Here is a 14,391-nt window from a genome sequence, read left to right as displayed (position 1 = left end):
AAATCGCCAATTTGGTCCCTAAACTTTTTCACTTGAATCAATTTAGTCCTTCACGGTTTTTTTTCACCAATTTAATCCTCAAACAATTTTATCGTGTCCAATGTAGGACTTTTTGGGCGGCGCCACCACATTTTATGTATTTTCCACGGCGGACCAGGGGTATAATTGGAATGACAGGTATAATTGTCTAAACACCTTGACTAGAATGGCAGCTCTGTCACGATAAGCAAAAGAAACCCCTGCAAATCGACTTCTTCAGAGCTCATAGGAATTAGGCATTCTGATCAAAATGTAAGAAAATGTGATTGCCAACAGAAGATGAGCAGATCCGTGTCTTCGATGATGGAAGGTGTCGATGGCGACAAGGATGGTGAAAAGGAAGCAGTTGCAGCAACACTATCCAGTAAGCTTTAACCAGATCTTACTTAGCTGAACATTTTCTGCTATGCTTGTTTGATGTTTGAGCAGCTGCATGTTAGTTTAACCTTTTCATCAGAATGTTAAAGCTAATGTGTTTGTACTTTGTCGTTGTCTGTGGGGCTGAAGTAGTTGAACATTTTCTTCTCTGTTTAATGATAGTGTTAAGCATGTGGGCGGTTAATTAGTGGAATATGGTACATTGTGGGGTTGACGTGTTTTTTTAAAAATGTCTTATGCGTGGGTCATAGGCAGATCTGGGGATGGTGAAATATGCTATATTTAAAACTGAATTTTTTTAATGGTGATGTGGTCCCTGTAGTTCTAAAATGTAGTGTGCTGTTGTTTTCATGTTCTAAAAAGTGAGACAAAGTAGTAGGAAAATAACTGCACACTTGAATGTTCTGATGTGGTCTCAGATCTGGCTTTTGTGGTTATAACACACCCGGATGTTGTTATTAATTAAGTCTTTTTTTGTGGTTTAAAAAAATGCAGGACAAGAGGTTGAATTTTTTACTTTGAAAATCTATCATGGGGGTGTATATGTTAAAGAACCCATAGAGCAATATTTGGGGGGCAGCATGGAAAGTTTTGAAGGTGTCATTGCCATGAGAGTGAATAGAGCAATTGTATCTGACTTTTGCTATTATCTTGGATATCCTGCAAATGTAACAATGATGTATAGAATTCCAACTGAAGGTGGTGCACTTGTGTTGAGAAAAATAGATTCTGATGATGCAGCAACTGACATGGCTTGTATAGGCAAGCAAAATGGAGAAGCAGAAGTTTATGTTGTTTCTGAGTTTCACATTAGATTGATAGATGGTAAATGTGAGAGTGCAGTTGCATCAAACAGTTGTAATGCAACCGAAATAGAAGAAGAAGATGACTTCTTTGTAGACATAACATTTGAGGATGTTGATGTTGCTGATATAGAGGAAATTCCTGTTCACCTAGAGAAAATGAGCCAGCTTGAGAAGAAGAACCAGGAAACTTGTCAGGCTGCTGAAGTAGAACAAGGTGATGTGGATGAGGCTAATGATGCTGTAAACTCAGACTCAATGGAGGGTGAAAAGTTCCATGATAGTGACTATGATTTCAGTGAAGATGATGATGATGTCATTTTTCAAACTTCTGTTGTGCCTCCATATCAGGAGTTAGGTGCTGTAATGGATAAAGTGCCAACAGGAAATTGCCAAAGTAGAAACAGAAAGGCAAAGAAAGAAGCAAGACAGGCAGCAGCACCCAATAAAAAAAAAATCAGAGTCAAGGCAACTTCTAATTCACACCTACACCTTGATGAAGGAGATCAGATTCCAGTTCATGAGGAATCTGATTCGATGGTGTCAGATGAGCTAAATAGTGTGACTGATTCCTCCGATGAAGATAGCACAAGGAAGAAACCCAAACTGGTCAGATTCCGACCAGAAATGGACATGAATGATCCAAAATTTCATGTTGGTCAACAATTTGATGATAAACAGCTATTCAAGATGGCAGTTGACAATTATGCAGTCAAATGGGGGAATGATATAAAGTGGGTGAAGCATGATAAGCATAGAATGAGGGTGAAATGCAAAGCTGAACATTGTAAGTGGATGTTGTTTGCTTCTAAAATTGATGATGGTGATGATTCCATTGCAATCAAGACAATGGGTCCAGCACACACATGTGGCAGGACCTTTTACCACAAGAGAGCTACCTCAGGTTTCTTAGCAAGAAAATATGTGGACTTCCTAAGGATGAACAAGAGAATAACAGTTTCTGAGTTCAAGGATAAGGTACATGCAGAACTAAATGTAAACATAACTAAACCTCAAGTTTATAAGACATTCATGAAGGCAAAAATTTTGATCCATGGGAGCTACAAAGATCAGTACAACAGATTGTGGGATTATTGTGAGGAACTAATGAAGGCAAATCCTGGTTCTACAGTGTTCATGGAAACTACATTAGATAAGGATTCTGGAAAACAAAGATTTCAGAGACTTTACATTTGCTTCGAGGCACTGAAGAGAGGATTTAAATCTGGTTGTAGGAAGATAATTGGAGTTGATGGCTGCCACTTGAGAGGTCCACATCCGGGTGTGTTATTAACTGCAGTTGGGATAGATCCAAATGACTGTGTTTATCCAGTTGCATATGCAGTAGTTGAAGCAGAAAATAAGAGGTCGTGGAAATGGTTTATTGAATTCTTGAAATATGACCTATCCATCAATGATCAAAGAAATTGGAGCTTCATAAGTGATAGACAGAAGGTGAATAAGATCAACTGACATTGTTTATATATGTTTATTACATATATATGAATGCTTACTGATTGTGCTGAATTTGCATTTGTCTATTTTGCAGGGTTTAGGATCTGCAATTCAGGAAGTCATTCCAAATGTTGAGCACAGACATTGTGTAAGGCACTTGCACAACAATTTCAAAAAAAAATCATCCGGGTGAAGCATTGAAGGAAAGATTTTGGACATGTGCAAGGTCATCATACATGAGGATGTTCGAAAATCATATGGAGTGTTTAAGGGATTATGATGTAGCTGCTTGGAAGTGGTTAAATGACAACACCTCTCCCTATCACTGGTCAAGATCACATTTTCGAGTGGCTGCCAAGTGTGACATTCTCCTTAATAATTTATGTGAAAGCTTTAATTCGGTCATAATGGATGCAAGGGAAAAACCAATCCTTGGAATGCTTGAGACTATCAGAATCTATCTAATGGAAAGGCTTCGTACAAAAAGGGAGTGGATGAAGAAGAGGAGTGATAAGATCTGTCCAAAAATTCAAAAGAAACTGGAGAAGGCAAAAACAGAAGCAGCTGCAAACATCGCGAGATGGTCTGATCAAGATAAATTTGAGGTTACACATATGTATGGAGGCAAACATGTGGTGGACTTAAAGCAGCAGACTTGTAGTTGCAGGAGATGGGAGTTGACTGGATTGCCATGCTGCCATGTGATTTGTTGTATTTCTTTAATAGGTCAAGAGCCAGAAAGCCTTGTTCATCATTACTATTCGCGAGACAATTACTTGAAGGCTTATGAGCCAGCAATTGCTCCTTTGAGTGGGCCAAATGTTTGGGTGCAATCGGATAAAGATCCTGTCTTACCACCCTTGAAGTTGAAGTTACCTGGTCGGCCAAAAAAAGTAAGAAGAAGGGAACCAGAAGAGCCTAGGCCTAATTCGAAGGGGGTTACCAAACTTTCTAGATCTGGCCTTGTTAGAATGACATGTACAAAATGCTATCAAAAGGGGCATACAGTGAGAAAGTGTCCACTGCTGGTACCTTCTAATGAACTTGGTGCATCTACCAATAAAAGGCCACCACCGTCCAACTCCAACAAGTGTAGCAAATGCAAGGCACTTGGCCATAACAAGAGAACTTGTCCACAAAATCTCAGAACAAGGGAGAACGCACCATGTGAATTGCCCCAAAAATCTGGTAATTTTACCTATCCCTCATCCACTGATTTATGGTGTAATACTTAACTAATGATGCTTTGATGTGTACAGATCAAGTGTTCGGGAAGGAGCCAACTGAAGTACCTCTGGAATCTAGCTCAATGCCAGATGTTCCAAGTGGTCAGCAATTTAGGATTTTTCCATGTAGTTCATGATAATTTTATTCTTGTACTTGTTACATGTTTTAATTTATTTCATGGTCAGGTGATAAAGCACAGGCTGTTATAGATGAACAAGAGGTTATTGATTTACAGCCATCAGGTCAAGAAGAACTACCTGAAGTGCAAAAGAAATTCACCAAGTGTTCCTTCTGTCATGGCTTAGGACATAACCGGCAAACATGTGCAACCTGGCAAGCTCAAGCATGGAGAAAAAGAAAGGCTGCTATGACTGTTTTTGGTCCATTCCCACCATCAAAGGGAAAAATGACTAGGAAAAAGGAGAAAGTAAGTTCAAGTAATTCAAACAGAAACAAACAGCATGTCTTGCACATTTGTTGGATAATGATTTTGACGACTTAAAACGAGACTGTTTATGGCTTTTGACATGTGCCTTTATTTGTGTAGGCACATAGGCTGTTGGATGAAGAAGATGATAATGTCGCCCAGTCAAGTTAATGGAGCTTGGGAATACAGCAGACTTCTATTTTGTGGGATATGCTCCGTTTTGTACATTAAGAGCTTCTGTTTTGTCAATGGATATAATTGGATTAACAATACGATTCTGTTTTGTACATTTGATGGGCTGCATTTTGTCTAAAACGAATTCAACGCTGAAGTAAAATTCAGCCTGCTATATTGGAATGTCGCACCTATGTTGATGACTATGAACTTGTATTCGCACTCTTCCTATACCATTTACTTTGACTGAATTCTTGTTGTTTAGCAGTTTATATGGGGTATTTGTGCGAGTAGGGATTATTGAAATATAGGATGAAATGCTGTCAAATTTTTTATACAACTTGAGGTGAATTTCTGTTAAATTTTAACAAAGACATCTTTCAAGGTAATATGCCCAACAACTGACAAAATCTCTCAATCATTTTATAGCGATTTCGTTTCAGTAAATGTGCCCAGCAACAACTGACAAAATCTCTCGATTAATTTACAAAAAGATCATTCGAGACAATGTTCCATTTTCATGCATAAACATGTTCCATACACCCATGTCTACATTCCAACATTACAACATTCAAATTACATGAAGCAATTACTCAACTTCTAACTTCATACAGGAAGATCTAATGTAGCATTTTTAAGTTGTCATTCCTTTCATTGCCACTGGGTAATAGTACAGCATTAACCATAATACATATGCAAATCACGACCAGCATTAGCCACTTCTTTGCTGCTTTCAACTTCCTAATTTCACTTTTGAGCACCTTGTTCTCTTCTTCAAGCTTACACATTTCAATTTTCATGACATTATTTTCTTCCTCAGCTTTCCTCAAATTCTTCAAAATTTTCGCCATCATATTTTTTGTCATCTGTTGCATAGGTGGATCATACCACAGAAAATAATTGCAGGCTTTTGGGGTCTACAATAACCATTAATTCCAGCTATTAGTTGTAGTAAATTATATAATACATCAAAATATACAAGTGATATGTCGTGATTAATTGTAAAAATTACCCCATAATTTATGCATCCATGAAATCTTCTGCCTGGGTTCGCCAATGTCCATGAAGTTACAATTCTACATTCTTCACGGCAATGGCAAATTACTGCTTCATTCCCATTGTAGAATTCTACCTTCTCTCCCTTCACCCCTGTCGAATGCCCACTTACTCGGCTATCCAGATTTGAGTGTTGGCTGCTACATAAAGTTGAGGCGGAGTTGTCGAAATTTCTGCTTGATTGCATTTCACCTGCTTGTCGAAGTCTCTCCCTCAGTTTCTGCTTGTCAAAGTTTCTGCCCTAATTCCTATGAGCTCTGAAGAAGTCGATTTGCAGGGGTTTCTTTTGCTTATCGTGACAGAGCTGCCATTCTAGTCAAGGTGTTTAGACAATTATACCTGTCATTCCAATTATACCCCTGGTCCGCCGTGGAAAATACATAAAATGTGGTGGCGCCGCCCAAAAAGTCCTACATTGGACACGATAAAATTGTTTGAGGATTAAATTGGTGAAAAAAAACCGTGAAGGACTAAATTGGTTCAAGTGAAAAAGTTTAGGGACCAAATTGGCGATTTGCCCAAAAAAGAAAATCGAGCTCAACTTAAATGGTACTTTTTATTAATCTAATTGACTCGATTTTTTGGGAAATCTCACCCTTTTTTTTTGTTCTTGGGATTTTGTGAAATGATTTTTTTCATCCTTTATTTTTAAAAATGTAATTTTACGTCCCTTACAAATTCATATTAATCAAATTTGATCCCTACCTAGATTTCTGACTAATTTTTGATCGAAATTCATCACGTGCCTTGCATGTGATTATTTTTAGAGGTAAAATTGTCAAATCAAAATTTATATAATCCATCTATAATCCTTTACATTTCACAAAATAAATTGTTTCGTCCCTCACATTCACAAAATAAATTTTTCATCCCTGCTTAGTTTAATCATTACCTTTTTTCACTTTCAAGATTGAACAAAATATGGTGCAAGAGTTAAAAATGATATTAAAGAAACCTTTAGAGGATACATCATTTCAATCAGTACATGTACACATTAAACCAAGGACAATTTTTTTTTTCTCTATATTTAAAAACACAATTTCAAATATTTTTTCCGGATCCATGTTGCTTTTTACCTAAATTTATTCCAAGGTTGATGAAAACTTTGCCTTACTGATTATAATTAGCCAAACGGTTCAGACAATTATCGCATAATCATTCATAAATTAAAACATGGTGCAAATCTATATCAGCTGATTTCTGCATATAGTACATCTTAAACATGGGATGGGACCTAAATTATTCCTAAGGGTTAATTCCACTTTGTCCGCTCAAACTTTGGGCGATTACCCACTTCAGTCCCTTAACTTCAAAATGGGACACTTAAATCCCTAAACTTATGAATTGCTCCCAGTTAAGGAAAATTGTTGACAGAATCCTGATTGCCGTTGGTGGTTGAAGAGCGTGGCAAACACTGTCCTTTGACTGAGGGCAACAATGAAAATTCACAAAAAATCACATATATAGATTAAAAAAAAATGGTGAAATATGGAGGGAAAGTTTCCCTCCATGCTACCCACTTCAGATGGATAATGTAGACCCGATCCAAATCATAAAAGGGCACTTCAGGTCGGTATGCTGAGAGACCCAAGCTGTCATTCTGCTATCCACAGGGCAGGAAGAAGAAAAGGAGAACCCAACGCATGGTTCAACAAACAAAGAGAAATGGTGAGGCAATTTTGTGATTGTGGAAAGCAAACATTGATGATGACATCATGGACTGCCATGAACCCAGGAAGAAGGTTTTGTCGATGTGCCAAGTACAGAGTAAGGGAAATTAGGGTTTTGTGTTTATACTTGTTTTTTATTTTGGGTTTGTATGAATTGCAGCCACCTAATCTTGTCTGCAAACATAATGTTCTTGTCAAACTAGGAACAAGGAGGCTGCATATACTGGGATTGGGTTGATCCTGAGATGTGTCAAAAGTCAAAAGAAATAATACCTGGACTGCTAAGGTCGATGAACAAGATGGAAGCTGAGTTGGATAGGTTGAAAGAAAATTCAAGGTGCCAACAATCGAAAGTAAGGAAGCTAAGGATGTACTTGATTATCCACTGGGTTGCCATTGTCATGTGGTTGTTTTTGTTCAAATCTGGGGGAGAAGGTCCAAAATGAGTTGTAGAAGAAGCAACCGCTTATGCCGGACTGCCCGTTTTGTTTGCTCAAATATGGGACCACCTTTGTCTGTCATTGCTAAGTAGTGGACCTTTTGAGTGGTGCAGGAAGGAAATTCTTGCTTTTGCTGACTATGTAATTACCAGCACTTTCAGAATCCCGCTTGCGGGTTTCAGCGTTTTATGCTGTCGGGATGTTAACCATCTTGCTTGTGAACATGTGCCACATTCTTTGAATTTTTGTGACAGGTGAAAGTTTTGTCTGATGAATGTATTTGTGAAATGACCTGAGTGGTGGTAGATGGGTTAATTGGGTCGGTCGCGTTACCCAATTATTTATATCCATAAGTAAAATTTTAAGATTCGCATACCCATCTATTCATGGCCGGTATGGGTAAATGTAGTTCAATGGAAATGTCAAAAAACGAGTTTGACAACCCAATTGCTCGTTTACAACCTATTTATTCTAACTTTTTACAAATTCGTCTAAATTAATTTTGAAAACTTAACTGCCAATTTATACAACCCTTTTTTTTAACTGTCATTAATTTAAATATTTACTTATAATGCCCAAAAAGCTTAATTACCAATTTTTTCTTCTCGCCATCAAATATTACATTAACCCGCATGCGAGATTTTAACCTGCTTGCTTGTGAACAAGTACCACATTGCTTTGAATTTTTGTGACAGGACGAAAGCTTTGTCTGATGAATGTATTTGTGAAATGACCTGAGTGGTGGTAGATGGGTTAATTGGGTCGGTTGCGTTAACCAATTATTTTTATCCATAAGAAAAATTTTATGATTCCAATACCCATCTATTCCTGGGCGGTATGGGTAAATGTAGTTCAATGGACAAGTCAGAAAACGAGTTTGACAACCCAATTACTCGTTTACAACCCATTTATTCTAATTTTTTACAAATTCGTCTAAATTCATTTTGAAAACTTAACTGCCAATTTATACAACCCTTTTTTTTAACTGTCATTAATTTAATTATTTACTTATAATGCCCAAAAAGCCTAATTAGCAATTTTTTCTTCTCGCCATCAAATATAACATTAACCCACCTGCGATCTTACGTTGAAATAGGAAAGGAACAGAATGCCGCTTGGGGGTTTCAGCGTTCTTATGCAGACGGGATGTTAACCTGCTTGCTTGTAAACATGTACCACATTGCTTTGAATTTTTGTGACAGGTGGAAAGCTTTTTCTGATGAATGTATTTGTGAAATAACCTGAGTGGTGGTAGATGGGTTAATTGGGTCGGTTGCGTTACCCAATTATTTATATCCATAAGTAAAATTTTATGATTCCCATACCCATCTATTCTTGGGCGATATGAGTAAATGTAGTTCAATGGACAAGTCAGAAAACGAGTTTGGCAACCCAATTACTCGTTTACAACCTATTTCTTCTAACTTTTTACAAATTCGTCCAAATTCATTTTGAAAACTTAACTGCCAATTTATACAACCCTTTTTTTTAATGGTCATTAATTTAAATATTTACTTATAATGCCCAAAAAGCCTAATTACCAATTTTTTCTTCTCGCCATAAAATATAACATTAACCCGCATGCGAGGTAACGTTGAAGTAGGAAAAATACAGAATCCCGCTTGCGGGTTTTAGCGTTATTATACAGTCGGGATTTTAACCATCTTGCTTGTGAACATGTACCACATTGTTTTGAATTTTTGTGACTGGTGAAAGCTTTGTCTGATGAATGTATTTGTGAAATGACCTGAGTGGTGGTAGATGGGTTTTAAATGTATTGTATCAAATTTAGGGATATAGTGGACCTGCTATGTCCCATAATTGTGAACGTTGGACCTGCTATGTAATCAGAATTTGTTGTTTAGGGATTTTAGTGTCCCAATTTGTAAAGTTTATCGCAAGTAATCTATGTCACATTAACAACAGCAATCAACTCAGAACATAAAATTTTCAGCAAAAACCTTTGATCATTCAACAAATCATCCAATACATAATAGCAATACCAGGAATGACAAAAATTCCACATTAACAGCCTCTGAATTTCACCCATCTGGACTAGCAAGACAAAGGCTATATGAGTTCCACAACAGAGGCTACCAAAAACAGAGGCTAACAAAAATTCCATATTAACAAAAAAATTCTTAGTTCCAATGGACTATATGAGTTGAACAAAAGTTCGCCACATCTGGACTAGCAAAACAGAGGCTTTTACTGCCCAATTTGATTGTATCTGCAAAATAAAAAAGGCTATATGCCTGTACAATTCTTGAGTTGGTTTGTCCAGCATCAGTTAGTTCATGCTTGAAGGCTATTTGGCCTATTGCTGCAATTTTCCCAACTTAACAGATTGGTTTCCATCCCCATGGAGCTGCACATTTTCAATTCCAAGTGACTCCTTCGCATGTCCCGCAGCTGTCTGTAATGTAGACAGGTTAACACACAAATTGCCTTGCCATGTGAATTGTGCTGGCTTAAGTCCACTGCTGGAATGAGAGGCTGTCCCCAAGTCCACGTATGAGTGTGGTGCTCTCATCGTTACTCCGTGGCTGTGGGAATAAAGTTTGCGACCATCAGCTTTGGAGCTTAACTGCAAACAAGCACATAACATGAATCAATAAGACATGACACCCATAAATAAAGACCTGATGTATGGAGACCACTTACATGAGTTGTTGTAGGACTCTTTTCCACATGCCCAGAACTATTTTGAGCATGATTATATGGGTTTTCCAGATCATCAGACCGTATTTTTACAGTTTTGAATCCCAAGTCTCCAGTCATGTCCAGTGAGCTCCTAAAGGTCCATTGCCTCAACTTACAACTATTCTTTGAGTGACCATGCTTACGACAAAATGAGCATTTTCTTCCTTTCTTTGTCACTGGTTCTTGTGCCCCTTGTTTTGGCTGATTGGCATCCAAATTTTGAGATGGACCTGTGTGACTCTGTTGCGTACTTACTCCAAGTATGTCAACGGTCACATCACTTGGACAAGCCTCGTTAGTACTTGGCTGCATAGATGGGCCTGTATCTCCAATATCACTGTTCTCCTTTGCTGAACTTGTAGTTGTCCCCTCAGTGGTTTGCTTATTTTTATCCGGACATCCTCTTTTGTTATGTCCGTATTTTTTGCAGCGGCTGCAGCTCATCATGGTGCCAACCTTGCTAACCTTGTGAGGTTTAGTTGGATTGACACAGCTGTCCCGTCTGTCTTCTTCTGAAGCCTTTTTTCTCATTTTCTTTGGCCTTCCAGCAAATCTTCTATAAGTCGGAGGCTTCATTGCTGGAAGGTCTATGTGCTCCCACAAATTAGGACCATTGATTGGATTAAGTACAGGTTCATAACTTTGTAGATACGTGATCTTCAAGTAGGTGTTGGAAACATGCTTCTCTGGTGCTTCATGTCTCCTGTTGATGGCAGCTACAGCATGGCCACATGGTATTCCCCTTAATTGCCACTTTCTACATGAACAGGTTTTGGCAGCCATGTCAACAATATACTGCTCCCCAAATGGACAGCTTATCTGATACTTCATTGTCCCAGCATATGACGCTATGCACATACACTGCTCTTGCTTAGCCTTTTCCAATATCTCAAATATTGCTGGACAAAGAAGACCTGAATACAAAATGAAAACAATAAATTGGTCATAAATTTCTCAAAGAAATTATGAACTGACCTTAATACTAGTAAATAAATAAAATGTGTCTTAACCTTCGTGCTTGGACATTGCTTCCCTGTTCCTCTCCATCCTCTTCAGCAGGTACAAATAAATGGTCTGCAGCATGGATATGATTGGTAGTGACCTGGCCTTTAAAATTACTGCATTAAAGGACTCACACATATTATTCACCAAAATATCACAATCCAATCCACATCTAAAATGGGCTCTACACCAAGTTTTGGGATCTTTTTCATCAAGCCAAGAATGCGCAGCTGCAGATTCTTGCCCCAACTGTTCCATTTCGACTTTCCAGTGGGTAACATAAGAAGCTTTTGCGCATTTCCAAAGTCTTTCTTTTAAGGCCAGGCCTCTATGAATCTGTTTGAAATTGGTGTATAGATGTTGCACACAACACCTGTGCTCAGCTTGTGGCATTTTGTCTCTAACTGCCTGAACTAGTCCCTGTACACGTTTGAATACAACTTGGCTTAAATAAAAAGTTGTACCTGAGTTATTAAATAAAAAGTTGCTGTATAAATAAGTGCTAATACAATTTATCATACCTTTTGCTTGTCAGTCATGACACACCAATTACTGGAATCTGATATTTCCAAATCTTGTACAAGCAATCCCAAAAACCAGCTCCAATTGTCATAATTTTCCACTCTAACAACTGACAAAGCTAGTGGAAACATTTTATTATCCCCATCCATACCCACGGCTGTAAGTAGTTGTCCACCATATGTATCCTTTAAGAAGCACCCATCCAACCCAATCCAATGCCTACAGCCCTTTAGAAATCCTCTCTTCAATGGCTCTAAGCACATGTAAAGCCTTTTGAATCTGACAATCCCATCCTCATCCTCATCCGTCTCAACGAACACTGTCGATCCAGGATTTGCTCTCCTCAATTCACCACAGAAGTCCTCTAACAATGCATACTGTTTTTCATGACTGCCTTCAATTATGTCTCTTACTTTTTTCATTGTCCTATAGCCTTGTTTAAGACTGAAATCTACATTTAATTCTTCAGTCACCCTAGTCATGAGCTCCTGGACTGTCATGGATGGTGTTTTTCTCACCTCATCTACAAACAACCTGGTAGCTAGTTTTGATGTCATGTTTCTATTATGGAAGACACGTCCACAGGTGTGCTCCTTGCTAAGTGTCTTGATCTGGAAAGTGTTTTCACCTTGCATTTTTGAGCCAAAAATTTGCCATTCACAGCCTCTGCATTTCACCCGTACCCTATATGTGTCATTTTTTATGAATTGGACATCCCTTCCCTCCATAATAGCCTGGATTCTAACAGCCAACCTAAAAATAACAACTGATGAAAACCTCTGGCCTACCTTAAATCTTGGACTTCTCATTTCAGTTTTCTCATTAAAAACTGAAAATTTAGGCTTCTTATTTCTCTTACGACCATCTTCGTCTTCGGATTCACTCTCACTCTTCAACTCTCTAGAACAATCTGTTTCATATTCTGACTGCATATCCTCCACATTAACCATGTCAGGCTCATCACAAATATTTACTTCGTCAACAGCTTCTCCTTCCCTACTTGCTCTCTTCTTTCTTCTGTCTTTGCTGGTAGAAGGTCCAACTTCAGGAGCTCCTTTATGCACGCCAAATTGTTGTCCAATCTTTAAGGCTTCATCAAATAAAACATCCTCCTCAACTTGCCCCGTATAATCTGGATCATCGAACTTGTCGTCAGCCTGCATATCATCATTAGCCTGCACATTATTATCAGCCTGCACATCAGTCTCATCAGCTTGGATATCATTATCAGTTGCCATTTGTGCTTCTTCCCCTGCATTATCTCTCTTGTTGTCCTCTTCTTGTTGCAAATTAGGACTTTTGGAATCAAAATTCTCATGACTGTTTGTAGCAACTTCATTACTGTTGTCATCAGCCACATTTTTCCTTCTGTTGTCCATATCATTGAAGTCAACTTCTTCCAGTATTGCTATGTCACTGTCCATTTCAGATGTTTCTTTATCTTTTGTATCCTGCTTAGCAGAAGTTTTGTGGCCTTCAGGCATGTCTACATACTCTGTTTTTTGAGTTTGAAACCTCACTGGATTATCATCAGTGCCAACTTGTAGATAAACCTCTGCCACTCTATTCAGTGGCAATGTGTTTACTAGAAGATCACAATCCCAATCACACATGCAAAAATATAGTCCAGTCTCAAGCGGCATACCAGGAATCCTACCATACCACCCAAAACGAGCATCTTTCGGGTATCCTAGTCTTACTGCACATTCATCAAGCACTTGTAGTGACCATTTTTCAGCATTACAGTTGTCTATATAGTCTACCCTTCCTCCCACGTATTCTTTGCTGGGAGAGCTTCTGAACTCACCCTGATGGTGTATCGCCAAGGAAAATGAGTTGGGCAAAATGTCATTTGGACCACACTCTGGTTAAATAAAAAAATAAATCTTTAATAATTAACCCATTAATTATTAACAACATTTTTAGCATTTGGGACCACAATGTCTTCAACAGAAGGAACATTAGGGTTCCCACAACACTCACTTTTCAGTAAAATATGCAGACCCACTAACAGTACCATCAAAAATATATAATGCCTTGGACATGCATTCCACAACCATCCAAAACCCTAACTTTTCAACAATCCTTATGGCTTTAAAACGTTTTTCTACTGCTACCGTAAATTCTTACCCAAATTCCAATTATTAAATTCAATTAAAGTACACAAAAAACTCTAAAATATATTTCTCATACCAGTACTTGTCTTCTCTTTTGCTTTCCATTGTTTCGCTGCGGACGCGGACGCTTTTTCTCTCACATTGACTCGCTTTCTTCCCATTCTTGCAATCTTCAGTGTTTTTCAGCAACAATCATTCGGATTTTTACACACTTTGGTTTTACCCCTCCTCTCTATTTTTTCATCCAAGACAGAGGAAAGAAACGACCACTCTCTGACTGTTTCGCACTTTCCCTTCTCTGGAATTTGTCTTTGTTTGTCCTTAATTTACGACCCAAATTTACGTTTATGTCCTTATCATTTTCAGTAACAATATTCC

At 38.1% G+C, this 14,391-nt stretch overlaps 1 protein-coding gene and 1 long non-coding RNA gene across 2 annotated transcripts; one reads left to right on the top strand and one right to left on the bottom strand.

Moving 5' to 3' along the window:
* The first annotated feature begins 6,813 nt into the window (after positions 1-6,813).
* LOC113740107 (uncharacterized) lies at positions 6,814-7,878 on the top strand. Its single transcript, XR_011812706.1, has 2 exons — positions 6,814-7,326; positions 7,433-7,878. It is a non-coding gene; the product is annotated as an uncharacterized lncRNA (long non-coding RNA).
* A 1,896-nt stretch (positions 7,879-9,774) lies between these two features.
* Positions 9,775-14,313, bottom strand: LOC113739680 (uncharacterized). The gene is made up of 5 exons (XM_027266970.2): positions 14,090-14,313; positions 11,896-13,760; positions 11,383-11,794; positions 10,334-11,286; positions 9,775-10,256 (listed from the first exon to the last, which is right to left on the bottom strand). The coding sequence occupies exons 1-5, from the start codon at positions 14,172-14,174 to the stop codon at positions 9,987-9,989; spliced, it is 3,585 nt and encodes a 1,194-aa protein (XP_027122771.2). The 5' UTR covers positions 14,175-14,313; the 3' UTR covers positions 9,775-9,986.
* Between the last annotated feature and the right edge of the window lie 78 nt (positions 14,314-14,391).

This window comes from Coffea arabica, chromosome 4c, assembly GCF_036785885.1.
Source record: "Coffea arabica cultivar ET-39 chromosome 4c, Coffea Arabica ET-39 HiFi, whole genome shotgun sequence".
Taxonomy (NCBI): domain Eukaryota; kingdom Viridiplantae; phylum Streptophyta; class Magnoliopsida; order Gentianales; family Rubiaceae; genus Coffea; species Coffea arabica.
This window is presented reverse-complemented; position numbering and strand designations above follow the sequence as displayed.